General features: G+C 41.5%; 1 protein-coding gene across 1 annotated transcript in view; it reads left to right on the forward strand.

Annotated features, from left to right (window-relative positions):
* LAMA3 (laminin subunit alpha 3) overlaps positions 1-19,898 on the forward strand; it is a 124,581-nt gene that overhangs the window by 28,766 nt on the left and 75,917 nt on the right. Inside the window, 10 exon segments of the mRNA XM_086609234.1 lie at positions 1,851-1,969; positions 6,574-6,664; positions 7,699-7,830; positions 9,717-9,779; positions 11,091-11,132; positions 11,264-11,401; positions 12,217-12,351; positions 15,599-15,733; positions 17,785-17,831; positions 19,446-19,545. Coding sequence (XP_086465360.1) covers positions 1,851-1,969; positions 6,574-6,664; positions 7,699-7,830; positions 9,717-9,779; positions 11,091-11,132; positions 11,264-11,401; positions 12,217-12,351; positions 15,599-15,733; positions 17,785-17,831; positions 19,446-19,545 — 1,002 coding nt within the window.

Below are 19,898 nucleotides of genomic sequence, written 5' to 3' on the forward strand. Positions count from 1 at the left end.
CCCTTTTTCCTGGGCTTAACTTTCCTCCTGAATTCTCTACCTTCTCCCTCACAGTGGCCAACGGGGACGGGGAATTGGGGTTGCATTCAGTTCATCACACGTTGTCTCTGATGCTTCTTCCTCCTCAGGGGGAGGACTCCTCACACTTTTTCCCTGCTTCAGTGTGGAGTCCCTCCCATGGGAGAGAGTCTCCATGAACTTCTCCAACATGAGTCCTTCCCATGGGCTGCAGTTCTTCACAAACTGCTCCAGCGTGGGTCCTTCCGTGGGTCCTTCCATGTGTTGCGGTCCTTCAGGAACAGACTGCTCCAGCGTGGGTGCACCACAGGGTCACAAGTCCTGCCAACAAACCTGCTCCAGCGTGGGCTTCTCTGTCTTTATGGATCCACAGTCCTCCGCGGGCTTCCCACAGGGCCACAGCCTCCTATGGGCATCCACCTGCTCTGGCGTGGGGTTCTCCGTGGGCTGCAGATGGATCTCTGCTCCACTGTGGACCTCCATGTGCTGCAGGGGCACAGCCTGCCTCACCGTGGTCTGCGCCATGGGGTGCAGGGGGAATCTCTGCTCCGATGCCCGGAGCACCTCCTGCCCTCCTTCTTCACTGACCTTGGTGTCTGCAGAGTTTTCTCTCACGTATTCTCACTCCTCTCTCCGGCTACTGTTTATCGTGCAGTTTTTCCCCCTTCTTAACTATGTCGTCCCAGAGGTGCTACCACCATCGCTGATGGGCTCGGCTTTGGCCAGGTCTCTCTTGGAGCCAGCTGGCATTGGCTCTGTTGGACGTAGGGGAAGCTTCTAGCAGCTTCTCACAGAAACCACCCCTGTAGCCCCCTCACTACCAAAACCTTGTCACGCAAACCCAACACAGACGGTTCCAGTAGGTGAGCTTCCTGAAGCATCTGTGAGGCTGATGTGCCTGCAAGTAAAGCCTCACAGGTATCTCTCTTTCAATCCCTTCTGAGCTCTGCAATGCTAACATCTGTTAGGAGTTAAAGGTAGAGCAGAACACGTATATAGAGATGGATTCAGAGGGAGCGAGTTCAGCTGTTGCCTTTATTTGCCTTAACAGAAGTGAAAAATAAAGGAAAGGTGCTAACCACAAACTGCCAAAAGTCAAGTTTATCACAGCTGAATCTATAAACAACCATAAACTGGGGAAATGAGTTATCTCAGTCACCTAATTCTATCCTTTTCTAGGTAATAATAATGTTTTATTATTGTTGATGTTATTATTCTCCATACCATACTTCTTTAAACCATACTTTTTTTTTGAATCCACAATTCTTAGGAAGTATAATGAACTTGTACTTAAAACTTCTCCGTTGAGAAGACAGCAGCTGGGTAAATGTATAGCCAAGTTTGCTGGTGTAGCTGTATTAACTTCTGAGTATGAGAGTTCTTTGTTGTAGGTCTTTTTATTCAAATGTGTATATCTTATCTGTAATTGTTTATTTTAAATAAAGGTTTAGCTTCAGCCCAGATATATTTTTAGACATGGAAAAGTAGAATAAGCATTTAAACATGTTTTTTATAATTTTGAAAAACTGCTGAGACCATTCTTCTAGAGCTTCCTAGTTCTGCATTTATGCATAAATACATAGTTTTGATATGGTACAACTGTTGCCTCCTCTGATAAGGCTAGCAGCACGTGTTTTCCTCATGTCTATGTGATATTACCATGTTTCTGGTATGAAAATCCAGTTGTTGATAGGTAAATATACGTATTTGAGCATACTCTAGCATACCTAGTGTATGTATATGTAAAAAATGTAAGCTCCTTTTTCACCTCTGCTACATTACTGAATTCCAGCATTACAATGAAAGCTAACTTGGAATATTACTTATTTCAGCCTGCAATTGCCATGGACATGCCACTGACTGCTACTATGATGCTGATGTTGATCAGCGTCGAGAAAGCTTAAATATCCATGGGCATTATGAAGGTGGAGGAGTCTGCATTAACTGCCAGGTAAAAAGGTCATTTTGATCAGTTTAAATAAATGATACTTGAAGAAGGGCTACTGAAGTGGGACTGTGTCCACATTTGGAGATTGACCAGTCTAGATAGCTCCGTTTCTCTGGTGGTGTTACTTGTACTCAAAGCACGTAAAAAGGGGTCTGAAAATAATTTACATTGTACAACATTGCTTGTTAATGTATAAAAGACGTATATAAATTGTGTTTATGCTCGGTCCTGTGTGATTCAACTAAAGCCACACAATGCAACAATTAAATCAACTACAAAAATTCCCTTTCCTGTTATTACAAACTCTACCATTTCCCTGCTTACCAGAAGGAAGTAAAATTAACCAAATCAAATTCCAGCTCAAGTCAACTGTTCCTTACTGCAGAAAATTACAGAGGGCTCTCCCTCTTCAGCAGGACTAAAGGAGGGCATAGACTGTACCAAGAAGGAAGTGTACAGGTATTGAAAAAGCACAGAATTGTAGAAGGCACCTCTGGAAGTCATCTAGACTAGTACTTCACTCAAACCAAAGCTAGATGCAAAGTTTTATGAGGTTACACCAAGAAACGTCCAGTTAAGTTCTGAAAATTTCCAAGGATGGAGATTACATAGTGCCTTGAGTAACTGTTTTTTACAGTGCTTTATCACTCTTAAGTTGAAGAGATTTTTATTGCTGTTTAGTAGGAATTTCCCCAATTGCAAGTTGTGACAGTTGGTTTTTGTGCTTTTGCTGTGAATGTCTGAGAAGAGTTGGCTCTGTCTTCTGTGTAACTCCCTCTTAAGCAGTGAAAAACTGCCATTAGACACCCCCAACCCCCTTGAACATCTCTTCTGCAAGCCAACCAAAGAAATTCCCTCAGTTTCTCCTTACATGCCACGTGCTCCAGCCCCTTGACTGTCTTAGAGGCTTGGTTGGATTGAATCAACAAACGTAACTTTGAAGTTAGAGATTTTACACTGTATCTGTCATTAATGGATAATACTTCTTGGAAAGAGAAAGAGTGTGTCTCATCCTGAGTAACTTTTGTTCTACTCTGGCTAATTACTATCAGGAAAGATCATACAAGGCTCTGATCGACTTGATCTAATCTTGGGCTTATCTCTGCTTTAAGTGGGACTGAACCACCTGACCACCTGATGTCCCTTGCAACCAAAGTTATTCATTGGTTCAGTGATCTCAGGGTTAAATACAGCCAGATTTATTTGGAAGTCTGTCTTCCTCGTGTTGTCAAGTCATCTGAAGTATGATGACAAGCAGCTGACCAGAACATAATTCAGAGGGAAAATTATCATCAAGCCTATGTTCCTATGAAACCTAGACATCATGATTTATATATTACCATGCTCTGCATTTAAAAATATAGCTGTATTTAAGCAATAAAAAAGGAATGTCCAGTAAAATTTCTAGGGTGTGTTTTCCATCTTATTGCCAAAATACAATCAGATATTGTCCAAAAGGCAGTCAGAAGAGAGCAGAGTTATTTTTACTAGCATGAGTAGAAGAAATGTCCTTTGTTTTCCAATTGACATTCCTGTGCAGAACCTTGTTCATGCGGTCTGGTGAGTGTTGGTCCTTCCTGTCAGCTCTTTGCTTACGAAAGAACATTTCTCTTATATTGCTTCTAGGATAGAAAAGAGCAAAATTAATCTAAATCTACAAGTCCTGTTTATAAGACTGATATTAATTGTTTGTAATCTAGTTTGGTGGAAGTTATGCTGGATTAAAAGCGTTTACCATAAATCTAATTATAGCATTTTTTTTCATGAATAAAGCACATGGATTTTATTTTACTTTTTTGTGTTTGTGCCAGGGAAAAATGGGGTTAGGAATGTATGCCTGAATGAAGAAGTGATAGAATTGAAATGTTCATATAAAGATAGATTCAATTTCTTTAGAGTCCGATAACAAGGGAGGTCTGGAAATCACACAGTCCAACCCCCTACTCAGAGCAGGTGTAGTTACATCAGGTTGCTCAGGGACGTGTTCAGTCAAGCCTTGAATACTTCCAAGGACAGAGATGCCGCAGCCACTCATAGCAACTTATTTCACTCTTCGGCCACTTTCATGATAATTTTTTTTCCCTAATATCTAATTGGAATTTTCTATGTTCCAGTCCATGTCCGTTATCCTATTGCTGTGCACTTCTGAGAAGAGTCTGGCTCCATCCCCTCTGTATGGTCTGATCAGGTAGTTGTAGATAGCAGTAAGTTCTCCCTTCTCTTCTTAATGCTGAAGAGACTCAGCTATTTCAGCCTCTTCTTGGATGTCATGTGCTTCATTCCCTCACCATCTCGGTGGCTCTGCCCACCCCTTGTCCACAGCACCAGTCATCATAGAGAGCGGTGAGGCTGATAGAGCGTACTTTGCTCTAGGTAAATTTATGTTGAATCCAATCACCTTTCTGTCCTTCATGTTTTCTGAGACAATTTGTTTATTGGATCTCCTTCCCCACTGAGCAATGGGCCCATACTCCCATTTACTTTTCTTTTGCTGCTGATGTACACCTAGAAACCTTGCTTTTTGCACCTCACCTTCCTTGCTACTTTTAACTCCAGCAAAGCTTTGACTTTCCTTATTGCTCTCCTATATGTGTGGATAATGTCTTTGTATTGCCACCAAGTACCCTGTCCCTGCTTCCACCTTCTGTTTACTTTCTTTTTGAGTTTGAGGTCAGTCAGGAGCTCAGTATTTATCCATGCTGGCCTTCTGCCATACTCGACTTTCTGCACATTGGAAAGAACTGTTCTTGTTCTAAGGAGGCTATCCATGAGAATCAACCAGCTCTCCTGGTCCCCTTTCCCCTTCAGGGCAGTTTCACACAGGATCTTGCCAAGTAGATACCTGAACAAGCCAAAATCTGCTTTTCTGAAGCCCAGGATTGTATTTCTGCTATTTGTCTTGCTTACTTGTCTCAGGATCTTAAAATCCACAGTCTCAAAGTCACTGCAGCCAAGGCTGCCCTCAACCTCCACATGTTCTTCCTTGTTAACGGGTGTCAGTTTGAACAGAGCATCTCCCCTAACTGGTTCAGGAACCCCCACAGCTAGAAATTGATATGTTCAAAATAACTTCTGGGTTGTTGCGTCCAGCTGCATTGTCCTTCCAGCAGATATTGAGGTGGTTAAAGTCATTCACAAGTACCACGGCTTACTCTAGCTGCATAAAGAAGACTTCATCTGCCTTCTTGTTCGAGTGGTCTGTAACAGACACTTACTGCAGTATCAGCTGTGCTGGTCTGTCCTCTGATCCTTACCCACAAGCTCCGCGCAGGCTTATCACCTGCTCCAGCACCAGGGAGAGGCCCAGGCGCTCTCTACAGCCCCAGACCTGGACAGAGGCATCCACCTCCTGGTGCTCTGGCTGGAGTGGGGCCTCTGATGTGCCACGGGTGTTAGCACCAGTAATGTCCAAAGAATGCACTCTGCAATGTGTTGCACATCACTGCACAATCTCCAAAGTAGCCCTACACGGTTATGAGAGAAATGCTGTGCCCTTCTGTGCTCCTGCCATGCTAAAGTGCTGCAGCAGCTACTGCGTCTCTGCCTTCTGCGCGATGTGAGGATCACCTTCCCTCATCTAACGTCAGCCTTTCCCAGCAGTAGCTCAGATCTGAAGATGTGGGAGAAAGCTCCGAGCAGAACTGGAAGCAGAACCCAGAACTACTACACAAACTGAGAGTGCCAGCAGCGAGCAGCAGCCCCAGAAGCCTCCTGGGTCCCCTGCTCATGAACTGGCCTCTCCATTAAATGCCAGGTCCCTGCTCAGCCCTGAATTGCAAACTCCCTAAGGAAGAGCTAAACAGTGGGTGGGAGCTGGGGGCTGCTGCTTTGGTTGCTCCAGGGAGAAGCTTCCCCCTCTCCCCCCACCGCTGATTCCCCGCTCACGAGACTATGAGCCCACCAGAATGCCTCGTGACCATGATTTACTCAACTAGTTAATGCTGTCACTGCTGCACGCTCCTGCTGACCCCGCCACAGGGGAGAGCTTTGCTGCCTAAGTTGAACTACACTCAGGACTCTGTTCACTGGGGTTTTACATGTTTTTGCTGGAGTTCGAGTTGCTTATGATATTTTTTCTGTGTGCCTAAAACACATGTTTATAGAGTTATGCTTTTCTAGTGGAAGATCTGTTCTGTGCTAACCTGACTGATCAGGTTTTGGTTTATTTTAGTGTTGCTGATCTTAGACATAGGGTATTCAAAAAAGTAATGTATAATATTAGGAAAAAAATACTTCTGCAGTTGCCTGAGTGATGTATACATTATGATAAGTAGTGAGAAAAGAGATAAATATCATGCGATAGTGAAAACAATTTTTTTCCTAGATTTACTTTTTTTTTTGTTAAAGTAGCTCTTCTTTGTCATGCTTTAAAGAGAAAATTCAACTGCTTTATGTGAGAATACAATGATTCAGAAATCTGTAGAGAACAGGTGGTTAAAGAATAGCAAATGATGAATGCTGTCTTTACTGCAGTCATATTCTATTTTTTTCCTGTGCTGATCCTTTTCTAGTTTTATATAGAAACAGTGTAAAGGATGTTATTGTTTCTTAATTTTTCCAAGTTCCCCTTTTTATCTCCTGTTCTCCTTTTGTTTTATTTTGCACAGCATAACACAGCTGGTATTAACTGCGAGAAGTGTGCAAAAGGTTACTATCGTCCTTATGGTGTTTCAGTGAGAGCTCCTAATGGCTGTATACGTGAGTCCTTTTCTATTAAGTATCTTCTCATGGTGGTGTCTTAGTTTTTTTTGTGCTATAATAAGGGCATGGGATGCATCTTTGGTGGAGGAAAAATGAAAGAGTGGCCAAAAGATATTGGAGGACAACTGCAAATGACTGTTTTGCTTTAGACCCTTTTAGACCCTTTCTTCTCAACTTCTGTGTCATATGAGCCTAAGACTTGAGTCCATCAGCAGGATGATAGGAGGCAGTAAGGCAGAAAAGGCTGCTGAGGAGATAGGATCATGTAAGCCTAGGGTGCTGCCAAACTCCCCACAGTGAGGTGGCATGACGTCTAAGAAGCCATTCTCATCCCCTGCCCTTATGACCTTGCTTCTCTTAGCTCTCTGATGTATATGAGGTATCCTTTGGTTCTTGATCACTTGAAAATTTTATTCTATAGCTCAAAAGGTCACGAGGATCACTACACCTACTTATGCAGTGCTGAACCTAACGTCTAATAAATAGTGCAATAGGATAATTACTAATATGATGTTTAAAAAAGAACAACTGAATATAGGTAGAAGATAAGAGTTGAATTACGAACAGGCTGAAGGAGCCTTGTGACAGGTAGAAGGAAACTACCTTTTGTTGCATTTGGGTGTTGAAATGAACGGGAAGTCAACAGAGCAGTGCCGAGCTGCCGCAATGTTGCACGTGGTGTGCCAGGGGAGGGTGGATGGAGTGTGGTGCTTAGCCTAGGCCATGGAGAGAGGTGAGCAGATGCCACAGAAAAGGTGGTTACTGCAGTGCTGTGGAGTAATAATGTGCAGCTTTCTGAATTAAAAGTACTAAACACTAAAAAAATGACATAGGTCTTACTTCTAAGGGATATCACAAGGACTAATGGGTAGTATAAAGTACTTGGAAAGTATGTAACAGCGTGCAAATGTTAATTCTTTAAATAATGAGACATTCACAACTGCAAATTTACTATTATAATGCTATTTTGCACTGCTGTAAAAGACAAATTAATTCTTTTCTGGAGTGCCTAATTGCTGATACTTACTTAGCCTGCAGTTGTGACTCGGAGAATGCCGAGGGCTGTGAGGAAGGGTCTGGCCGCTGCTTCTGTAAGCAGAATTTCCAGGGAGAAAACTGTGAGCGCTGTGCTGATGGATTCTATGGTTACCCATTTTGTGTCCGTAAGTATACAAATAAAAATGCCTCTTTTCCATTATTTTAAATGTGCATTAAAGAATTAACAGTTTTCTTTACACTTGACTTGGCTAAAACATCTGGCATTTCTGCTTCACATATTCACACATTCTGATATGTCAGTTGTCATAATACTGAAGAGAATCTGGTTTATTTTACAAAACTATGGTTACTTGAAAATCAAGTAGATTATGCTGCATTATCACAATTCTGAGTTCATTTAAGACATCTTTGTCGAGGCTACAGCCTGTCTCTTAGAAGTCTTGAACTCCAGTCGTAAAGCCCTAGACAAATTTTTTAAACATGTCTGAGGGTCTTTAGGTATAAAGACCTCTTGGACTGGGAAGTGAAACATGCCTGTTGTGAGAGGGAGCCGTTATGTGTTCTCCTTGACATGTCCCAAGATTTGGAACTTGCACCCCTGATAAACAAAGCTTGTGGGATTTCAGAGGATTCTAAAATAAATAAAAATAATTCTAAAATAATGCCTGCATAATGTTGGGAAGGCCCTTCTGGCAGAGCATAAGGCTCTCAGCCATGCTCTCTTATTTTTTCTGGACTGTGAGCAGGTGCAGATGTGTGGTCAAAGGAAGAGTTCTAGTTTGTTTCAGATTTTTTTAAGAAATAGTTGAAAGAAAGATGTTTGTAAATCCAAAGGAAATAAATATATTAGGAAAAATGATGTGACACAAACGCTGACTGCTTCTGCTTATTGAAAATGGTAACAGGGTGCTATATAATGCTATTGATTAATTGAAAATTAGATTTTTGCTTTGAAGTATAGAGATAAAACTAAGTGTTGGGAATTTGGCAAATAAATGCTTTCCCCATAAACAAACTATATATAAAGTAACTGAGGATAAAAGTAACATCAGAGTTGTATTTGCTGCGTAAAAGCTTGTGACTCCATGGTCAGATTTGAAAAATGCATCAGTTGGATGTTTTTTTCCCTCAGGAGAAGCATGTTTCTGACAGGTGTTGTTCTGGGGCAAGATTTGAAGTTTGACTAAAACAGGAGTACCATGATAAAGATGAAAGAAGAGGGAAATCAATACAAAACAGAGAAAAAAAACAGTGTAAAAAATGGAATGTTGTTTGAATTCAATGGCTGTGACAGAATAAATCCTCTTATACTGGGCACTCTAGGTTATCACATCTTATTTATCCTCTTGTTTGTAATGCAACATTTCTAAGTAAGTTCAGCTCAGGTAGACCTTGATCTAAATCCCGCTGATCTTTGTAATGCATCTACTTTGGATCCCATCTTAATGGAGGAAAGTTTGTTCAGATGTCTTTCCCATTCCTAATCTGGAGGATTCTCAAATAAAAAGCTCCCAAGATGTAACATACATGTAATGAATTCTGACAGTTCAGGCAGCGAGCGATGATCATAGAATCATAGAATGGTTTGGGTTGGAAGAGACATTAAAGATCATCTAGTTCCAACCCCCCTGCCGCGGGCAGGGACACCTTCCAGTAATGCCACATAGCAGGAGAAGGCGCTTCAGCTAAAAGCAGGAAACGTGAAATAAATATGGAGCTCCCTAGATAGCTCTCGTAACACTGCCTAGTATGAGAAGGCTTTCTGTACAAAAGGGAAGGGAGCAGGGAAGCAACTTGATAGCATTTCCAAATGGTGTCTGGCCTTTCATACTGTTCTTATAAGAAGGGACGTTTGTTACCCAAATTGGAGATTAAAAGTAAAATGTTTCCTATTCTGTTCCTAACTGAAAGAAGCTGAAGTTTGTTACTAGAGTCATGTGAATATCATGCTCTCTGTATTGACAGGAGATGACTTCATGGTTTGTCATGATTTTTAGTGAAATAACTGTGTCTGTTTCAAATACGCGTCATTGTTTCTTTTGTTTTAAAGGTAGTCCTGTGTATCCTTTTACTTCTCCAAATCCAAGAGATGCTGTGGCTGGTGACATAATTGGCAAGTTCTTGGTGGCTTTTTTCCCCCCATTGCACTGTTTTTCCCCATGTTGCTTTTATTCAATGTTTTGGAAATGCCTACTCTGTCATGGAGATTTATATAGTAATTTTGCCACTGTTGGTATTTGTCTTTCAGAGAGCCTTTGTTCTTGCCAGGAGTCCATCATATTGTCATGTCTGTATTAAACAGTTTAGTAGGCTAGTTTCAGAAAGAGTTATGGATCGAAATCAGTTTGACCAGCCTCTGGCAAACATCTGCAGAAGAGGCTTACCATCTTGTTTGGTGCTCTTATGAACAGATCCATCAAGACTTTCCAACATACACAACTTGTCAGCTGCTTCGCGGTGTAAATCTCTTAAGGCAAACTGGCCTCTGCTTCTGGACTGTCCTCTTGCACCTGGCAAATTGTACATTGCCCTTGGCAGTAAAGAACTTGGATTTCTAAGAGAGCTACATATTTCTTGTTTAGCCCACTGCAAAGCTGCCAGAAATCCATACAATGATTCCCTCAGTGGGCTTATCTTTTTTGGTATATATCAGTATACTGCGGAACTGAGACCTCATCACAGCCAGCATTTAATCGAATACATACTAGTGGTGCACTTCAGGACTAGTAACTTCAAAAAACTTCACAACCTTTGTCATATCCTAAAGTCAACATTCTTATTTCTATCAGCTTTAATAGAACCGAAGTTTATGCTGGCAAGTGAAAAAGTGTTTTCTTCTGTGAATGTAGCACACACTTAGATATAAGCAGATGGAACAAATCCATGTTTGTATTTACAAGTCGCAGTTGTTTTCTTGAAAGTGTCCGCGGTTGCCATCGCAGCCCACAAAGCCTCAGTCTCCTGTGCCACTTACCTCTTTTGTACAGCACCCAAAAGAATTGCCCTTGGTAGGCTTCTGGGTATGCTCTGTCACATATCCTCTTCTCTCACATATTTTTAAAAGGAAGAAGAAAGAAAACTCCAAAGATAAAATAAAGAATTATAAATAGGAGAAAACAAATCTTGAGATATTTACATTTTCAACAAGTAGCATCTGAGACTGAAGGCATAAGAAAAGCAGCTGCCTCCAAGTGAAAGCTTCCGTGTCTGTGGAAGTTGTAAATTTGTGCTGGCAGACTAAGCAGGATTAAATTATTTTTTTTAAAGTGAGATTGTGTGTAAGCATCATACAAATAGTTTTGTTGGTTCAAGAGTAATAATTACTAAGCACTGATCTGTTTTTCTCTGCAAAAATACGAGGAGTTGTGTGATTTTGTGCATTAACTTTGCTCCTTCCTTTCTTTTCCTTTCCTGTTGTAACTAGAAGGTGGCTGCAAACCAGGGTATTTTGGCCCCCAGTGTCTGCGTAAGTACCGTAGTTTCTTTGACACTTGGAGCCTGCCCTCCGGGGTAAATGCCAGTATTTGGCTTCCAAGTGAAATAGGAACTTTAAGATCGTAACACTGCAAATGTTTTCTTTACAAATGTGCTCTTCAGCGTGCCAGTGCCACGGTGCAGGAGTGCTGGGCAGTGACTGCGATGGAAACACCGGGCAGTGCAGATGTCGAACGGGATTTCACGGGTTTTCCTGTGATACCTGCGCAGCTGGATATTTTCATTACCCCTTCTGCCAGGGTAAGCCAAAACATTCCCTTTTGGCAAGCGTATCCAAAGTACAGACCCAGGTTTTATACCGAGGGATGAAATTTTTTTGTTCATAAGGGGCTCTCCTAAAAGTCACAAAAATCAAAGAAGAAGTAAAATATGATGATGAGGAGATTTCTATCTAAAAACGCCCCTGTTTCCTTCATCAGTGTCTAGTGAGTGATGCAGCTGCCAGACTCTGGTTTGAGGCTGGATTTAGTGACATCGATGAAATTTACAATACCAGTGGGAACATTTCTGTTACTTATCCTCATTTAAAAAAAAAATTGTTTGTGTTTGAGTTTGCAACCTCACTTTGGTGCATCAAGCTGCCCTTTCTAATCGATACTAGAAAGCTGACTGGTTTCAAACTTTATTAACCATCTCTGTACTGTCTTTTTAGGCATTTTATTAACCCCTCCCACCTGAGATTGTAAATCCAAATGATAAATTGATTTTAGTCTTAAAATGGACGGAACTACTTTCAATAGTTGCCATATGACTTGGGGTCGATAAATCAGACTCCGAGGGAGACAGGCCAAGCACAGTGCTTCAACACTGATGTCGAACCCAGTAGTTACTTTGAGCCAGATTCTTTTGCTCTTTCATTAGTGTCTCTCTCGGTGCTCAGTTATGATGTGGGCAATCAATAAAAGCTGTTACGAATCAAAATGAATCAGATGGGAAGATTTTGGTCCTGTTGAGCATCAAGGAATTGCTTTTTCTTTATTTTTTTTGTTTTGTTTCAAGAAAGATAAGAGAGCTTGTGCAGAGGCTGCCTCTGAAATGTCTTTTCTCGTTTGCAGTGTGCGAATGTAACTCAGCGGGTACCCAGCCTGAAGTCTGTGATTTTCTCGGGAGGTGTCTTTGTCGCTCAGGCGTAGCTGGACTTCAGTGTGACGGCTGTCAGCCTGGCCACCACTCGTTCCCTGCCTGTCAAGGTAAGGCTGCAGATTGCCTGTACAGCGTCAAACAGGCCCCCTAAAAGGCAGACAGGAGTGCTTTGCAGGTTCTGTTTTTGCAGTGGCTGAAGCAATGTTCACAGCAGTAAATGGGCAAGGGACTCTTGTGTTCTACAGTGGAATCCTCATATATTCTAATTCTCCAATTCCATGCATGTTTCCATATGGACGAATTATACAGTCTCTTTTCTTGCAGGCTTTTTTTTTTTTTGCATGGTCAGACTGTTTGACATAGCTTCAGTAAGCACAGCTGTCTTATTAGTAAGCAAAGGATTTGAAAGCTGTTTTCACGTGAAGACCTACAGCAACAGAGCATGCTTGACTGCTAAGGAACTGGCCTAGCAGAGCTGTGAAGCACTAATCTACTTTAGCAGAAGGTCTTTGTTTGGTACCTTGTAGAATACGTGTCCTGTAAATCTGAGAATGAGAATCTCCCAGTTTGCCTTTCACGGTGATTTCTCACTCACTTTAAGATCATCTCAAAGGCACAGAGCTGATCTCTGTCCATGGAATCATGAAACATGAAAGATCCCCATGGCATTTCACCAGCATACCTGCTACCGAGGACTAGCCTGCTTTTTATGAGAAAGGAAAATTGATGAAGTATAACCTGGAATATCATAATGGCTTTGTGTGCATATGATGAATCCATCAAGTCCTGTCTGGGCCCTGGGTTTCATCTGTCTTTGCCAAGAGTGAGAGAGAGGCTCTTAATTGTAGTTAATTTTACTTTGAGAAAGAATATAGAGTATTGCTGAGTTCTGGTATGTGCTTTCCTGCACAGCTTAACAAGAGCAATATGGAACATGATTATTTGCTTTCTTCTCTCATTCTTTTTGGTTGTTGGCTATAGCAGTCTTCTTCCTTTTGGGCTTACATACTTGTTTATGTCCTATGAATACACAGCAGAATTCTTTATGTCCTTGCAAAGATAAATTATGTTCTGTTACCAAACATAATGAGTGGAATAGAGAAATAGCACATGACTGTGTCTTTATGGTCTGGAGTAGATTAACATTTTTAATCAAAAACATAAAATCAGGGTTCTGCATTGGTACACGCTATTCAGTGGTTTTAAAAAAAAAACACTTTTTTTTTTCCTAGAACTGAATCAGGTAGCAATCTTAAAGCAAATCAAACCCATATTGAATACGTTTGAACTTTTAACAACAAAAGATGAAAAAACACATAACAGCTTAAAAGAGCATGTAAAAAAACCAAATTGTAAAAGACAGATAAAAATAGTTGAAAACACAGTCAGACTCAAAACGGCTGCAGTTCACAGCTTGTTCTGTTAAAATAAGCTGCTGTGGGTTTAAATTTAAACTAATGCAGCATGCTGCAAAGGGTGGTAGAAAGTGATTAGCCCAGCCTGCTACTCCTGTTTGGAGCTGTTGTCTTCAGAAGGAAGGTAAATCTATAACTTTTTGGCTCCTGCATCTAAAACTGATCTCTCTGGTCTTGCCTTGTTGAACTCAATAGAAGCTTTTTTCAATAGGTGCGATATCAAAATAAAGCCTTGAAACTATTCAGTGTTATTAAAACAAGGAGAAAATGAAATATAATGTTCAGCTAGGGATGGACTGAACTATATGTGATGTTTTTGGAAGGGTCAGTATTTGTATTTCTCTTTCACTAACTTCCTAGCAAGCCTGGAGTCCTTCCAGGCGTCTTTGAAGTAAACAAAGCAAAGTCAGATGTCCTTGGCTGCAGCAGAAGGAGGAACCAAAAGGGGGAACCAGGAATACAAACATGGAACAGAATGACATATTTCTGTCAGTCAGCTATTTCTGTCAGTCATAAAAGCCAAGTGATTAACTGCAACACTTCACTTTGTACCTGGGGCAGCTGGGATTCCCAGAAGGGCTCCCATTCGTGTACCTATAAAGTGTGGGCCTATGTAACTACCGGCATCATTTCAATAAAATAACATGTCTTATCTGTGATAGAACTGTTAGCCTTAAATAGTGGTAAATCCAAGAGAAGCACCCATCCAGCTAGTTGTTATAGTCTGAGAGCGTGCCTTGTGTATTAGATGCAGATTCCCGCAATGTGCTGCTCACCAGCTTGTAGAATTAAGGTGTCAGCAGTTTTTACCTTGTGCGTCATTTATTTGTGCATCGTGAACCTGAGCTCGTGCATCATTCACTGCTTGACTAATAAGGTTTTTGTTAGCCATTAGACCTAGCCTAGCTTTGTGGATGCCGTTTCTCAGAGGTTATTTTTTAAAGATGTTAAGCACTTTACTCATAGAATCATAGAATGGTTTGGGTTGTAAGTGACCTTAAAGATCATCTAGTTCCAATCCCCCTGCCATGGGCAAAGACACCTTCTACTAGATCAGGTTGCTCAAAGCCTCATCCTACCTGGCCTTGAACACCTCCAGGGATGGGGCATCCACAGCTCCTCTGGGCAATCTGTTCCAGTGTTTCTCCACCCTCATTGTAAAAAATTTCTTAGTTATATCTAATGTAAATCTACCCTTCTTTTTCAGTTTAAGGCCATTACCCCTTGTCCTATCACTACACGCCCTTGTAAAAAGTCCCTCTCCAGCTTTCCTGTAGGCCCCCTTTAGGTACTGGAAGACTGCTATAAGATCTCCTCAGAGCCTTCTCTTCTCCAGGCTAAACAGCCCCAAGTCTCTCAGCTTGTCTTCAGAGGAGAGGTGCTCCAGCCCTCGGATCATCTTTGTGGCCCTCCTCTGGACCCACTCCAACCGCTCCATGTCCTTCTTGTGTTGGGGTCCCCAGAGCTGAAAACAATACTGCAGGTGGGGTCTTGCGAGAGCAGAGTAGAGGGGCACAATCACCTCCCTCGACCTGCTGGCTGCACTTCTTTGGATGCAGCCCAGGATACGGTTGGCTTTCTGGGCTGCAAGCGCACATTGCCATCTCATGTTGAGCTTCTCATCAGGCAGCACCCCCAAATCCTTCTCCTCAGGGCTCATGTGACATTCTTTCCATTTTAAGATGGATTTCAGTCCCTTACACATGTGTTTTGCAAGGCATCAAGCTAAATCTCTAAACTATACATTATAGAATCACAGTAAAAACCTGATTATCAATGGTTGATGGTGCAATTACATTATAAACTTCTATTTCAGGATATTTATTTTTCGTGGTAAAATTATGGTTCATCTGGATTCCTCATGATTACTTTACATTCGAAGGCGACTTTTTTTTTCCAAACTTTCTCAAATAACTATTTTTTTTTTTTCTCTGTGCAGAATGTAACTGTGATCCTGTTGGCTCAGTGGAGAAAACATGTGATCCTCGAGGTCAGTGCCTGTGCCATAGTAACTACGCTGGACTTAGATGTGACCAGTGCGCTTCAGGTTATTACAGCTATCCCAGCTGCTTGTGTGAGTAAATGCCTTTCTTCCTTTACCTGGAGTTACCTCTGTAACTATGTAAGTTTTGTTCCATCCAAAGCTGGCAACAAAACTGCTGAAGATCCAGCCAGTGGCCAGGCTTCTTGGCAGGCACAGACTCTGGTAGTCCTCCCTGGCACAACATTGCTGTTCCTGTGCTAGTTGGATTACTTTGAGCATGGCAGTGTTTGGCCTTGGCACAGTTGTATCTCTCTTTTAGAATATGAAATCTAAAGCTCAGGCTGGGCAGTGGGCATGTACCTTTATGAGTTCTGGCTCGCTCAACATAAACCGTGTTTCAGCTGGTTTAGGCTTCTAATATTTGATGCACTGTCCTGTAAACTTTTAAGGAAGGGCATTAGTGGGTGCTGTTGACATGGGACAACACCGCACCATAAATCCTAGTCTAGAAGGGTTTGACTCTGAAAATATTCCATTATACCAACAATTTTTTCCTGCCCATGTGGATCAGTTGATCAGGCCCAGAATGTGTGTATAGGTTTTTCACTCAAAGCAGAGGGAAACCTGCGGGCTCTGTCACTAAAATCAGCAAGCTGCTTGATTGTCATGAGCGGGACTGCTCTTTCCTAGAAATCAAAATATTTTTAGTGCTAAAGAAGAAACGTATCCTCACAATTCTGCTATTACTAATCACCACAACCACAGCAAAAAAATAATCTGACAAGTTTTTTCTCCTCTTTAGGAGACTGGCTACTAATTCGCTAAAATAATTGTCATTAACCATTTCACCCTTAGACTCTATCTGAGCAAAGATTAGTCCCCTGGACTGTAGCAGCATTGTTCTTTTTTGTGGCATTATTCTTATTTACCCTGTGTGTGTAAATCATTGCACAACTGAGACCTTATGTAGGAGTTGGAAACAATAAGACTGTTGCATGGTGTATTTCAAAGCTTGCTTCTGGCCTCCTCTGGCCTCAAATCTAAAGGTGTGGTGGGTATAGAATTTTATATTCTATGTTTAGCTGCCATACCTAATTACAGAATTTGCCCTGTGCTTTCTGTAACCATAAGATCAAGAAAGCAGAAAGCCAAACCCAAGCCTGCTTTTAAGATCGGACAAAAAAATTGAGGAAGAGAGATTTATTACGGTACCAGATAATCCTACCTGTTTCTGTCAAGAACGAAGGAAGAAAACAATGTCAAGATGGGACAGGTCAGCCTCAACACATTGGTTCCAAACAGGGGTGAGGACCCTGTGAGTTATGAAAGGACCTTGTGAGCTGTTTATTGCAAAGAAAAATGAGGAACACTCTAGACAGATAGTATTCAAAACCCTTTACAGTACTAAAGTTTTGGAAAGTTATTGCTTGGTCCCTACAGGGCGAACCCTCCCACCACTGTCTGTGTTTGTTGTTACGTAGCTTGTCAGTGCTCTCCCAACGGTTCCCAGCACGGCGTGTGTGAGCCAACGGCGGGGCAGTGCGAGTGTCAAACGGGCATCACGGGGCGACGGTGCGACAGATGCCTTTCTGCAGTCGACAGTTTCCCCTACTGCAAAGGTAACGCTTCTGAGGCAAAATCCTCCATTCTGATTCAGATCACCCCCATGTTTTTTGCAGGATTCTCCAGGGTAGTCTCCTGCATGCAAAGTTTTATAGAAACCCCCTGAAGCATGGGGAGGGGGGGAGCACATATTAGATGAGCTTATTTGTCATTCTGTATGTTATTTCATGAAGTGAACTATAAGATTAAAACCTTTTTTTAGATGATGGCAGAGGAACTTTGAGAAAATATGTCTCAGTTCTGTAGGTTAGTGCTATATTTTTCCAAGTGACTACTTTGCATACCAAACCAAATAGTCTAAACCAGGCTAAATACACTTTTGAAAAATCATTATTAAAGGCTTCTGCTTTTTCAAGTTTAAAGGTCTTGAAGTTTAAAGTATTTGAGTCCCTGCAAGGTAACCATATTAAAAAACCCTTTCGAACTCACACCTGCTGTATTGTACTTCTGTGCTACTACATTCCACAGCCCTATTTTCAGAAGATCTTTCAATGTGTTTGTTTTTTAATTTCGTAAAGGTGTCAACAGCGAATGTGACCCTTCAGGTAGTGCTGGTTCTCATTCTGTAAGTATTCTACTGTTGCAGCTAACGATATGTGTTAATAATTCATGTGCCTTTGCTGAACACATTCACTTAATTGCTCAAGCCCTGAAGCCTGCTCTTAGACTGTGAAAGAATTACATGAGCTTATTTGCAGAGTAGGAGTGGAAATAAACTTTATGTTTGGTTCTTTGATCATATCAGTGCAATTACCCATTAAGAATTTTTTTAAAAATCTTTTATATATGGAATATATGTACTGTTTATGTCTTCTTGGTATGCTAGAACTTAAAATATTCATGCAGATGTGCATATATACCTATGCATGTCTCAAAGACCTTCTGGTTCTGGATTGCAACAGGCAATTTCAGCATCAAATTGTTCTTGAAAAAATTATTATCTCTTTGTAACTGTTGCTATTCCACTATTATTGTTATTAATACACTAATGGTTATTATTAGTAGCATATTACCAAAAATCACAGTCATTGCTAAACGTGTAGCAAAGAAGATCTAGACGGTAAGATGTCAGAAGATCTGAAGATGGAAGAAGTATCTGTGTAGGCTCATGTATACAATTATGTGTGTCTTCCACCAATAAATGAAGGATTAAATATGAAAAATAATGATTATTTTTAAGGAAATTTGTTCCTTAAACTTCTTGCAAAACAGTTAATACTTTAGAGCAGTTCTAATAAGGCTATAAAAGGATTGGAAAGTACATTGTTTGGGATATTTAGAATAAATTACATATGGAAAAAATACACAAGGTGGAACAATACTGTGCTTATAGTATGAGACAGAAAAATCTAAGAAGTCTGTATCAGCCTGTCATGGGTTAGGCTGCTCCGGCAACCAAACCCACACAGCGGGTCACTCACCCTCCCCCACCCCCAGGAATGAGGGATAGAATTAAAGGAGAAACGGGAAACCTGTGGGTTGAGATAAGAACAATTTAATACAGATAAGTAATACACAGTGTAGATGCTCACCACCCCCTCTTATCTGCAGCCCGTCTTGTCCCGAAGCTGCAATCCCAGACGAACGCGAGGCCCCAAAATAGAGAGGGGCAGAGAGAGAGAGAGAGAGAGTACTCCGAGAGTGGAAGTACTGGGAGAGAGAGGAAAAAAAAGTCAATAGAGCAAAAGCGCAGCAAGCGCAAAAGAGCCAAAGCGGCAAAAGCCCTTCTGTCCGGCTGACCCTCACTTTTATACTGGGCATGACGCTGCATGATATGGAATGCTAATTGGCCAGTTTGGCCCTCAATCTGAAGTTCCACCACAAATCACAAGGGGAATCGTGTCCCCCTTGTCCCAGCTATGCTCCCCCCTTATCCCGCCGTGCTTCTGCACTCCAGCACACTGAAAAGTCCTTGGCCAACTACAAACATCAGCTTGCTATCAACATTCTTCTCAGAGTGAGCCTCTGAGTAAAACCAAAACACGGAGCTCTTCTAGCTGCTGAAAAGAAGAGCTAACTCTGTCTCAGCTAAAACCAGGACACAGCCACAGTTTCCACGCATCTGTAAAAGTCACTAAACTGCCTGAGCTGTTAATAACATTAGGTTTTTCTTAGCACTAAAGAGCAGTGTGTTTTTTATGAAACAGATGAACCCATATTAACTCCTTTCTGTAATTAGGGCCGTTGTCAATGTCTTCAGCATGTTGAAGGTCCTACCTGCAGTAAGTGCAAACCGTTGTACTGGAACTTGGCCAAAGAAAACCCTGAGGGATGTACAGGTGCGGCTTCATGACATATTTCTTTGGCTTATGGAATGTGTTAAATTCTTTTGAAAGTCATCTTTATTCATGGTCACCATCTTTGGTGCTCAGTGACTTTCACAACTCTTGTTAACAGCATGTTTTTCATGCTACTTAATTGTAACACCAAATTACTCGTGATACAAGCAGTTATTTTTATAAATTAGACCATAATTTCATGAGTGTTTGCTAGTGCTGGACCAAGGTGAGCTCCGAGTTATAATGATGCGTGCTTCGTATGGCCTTATAGCAGTTTTACTGGAATGAGACAGGATTTCTGCCCTTAACACTGAGACCAGAATCTGGCTAATTGTTTTGAGAAAAAGGTGCTT

Source organism: Tauraco erythrolophus, chromosome 3 (assembly GCF_009769465.1).
Source record: "Tauraco erythrolophus isolate bTauEry1 chromosome 3, bTauEry1.pri, whole genome shotgun sequence".
NCBI classification, from domain to species: Eukaryota; Metazoa; Chordata; class Aves; order Musophagiformes; family Musophagidae; genus Tauraco; species Tauraco erythrolophus.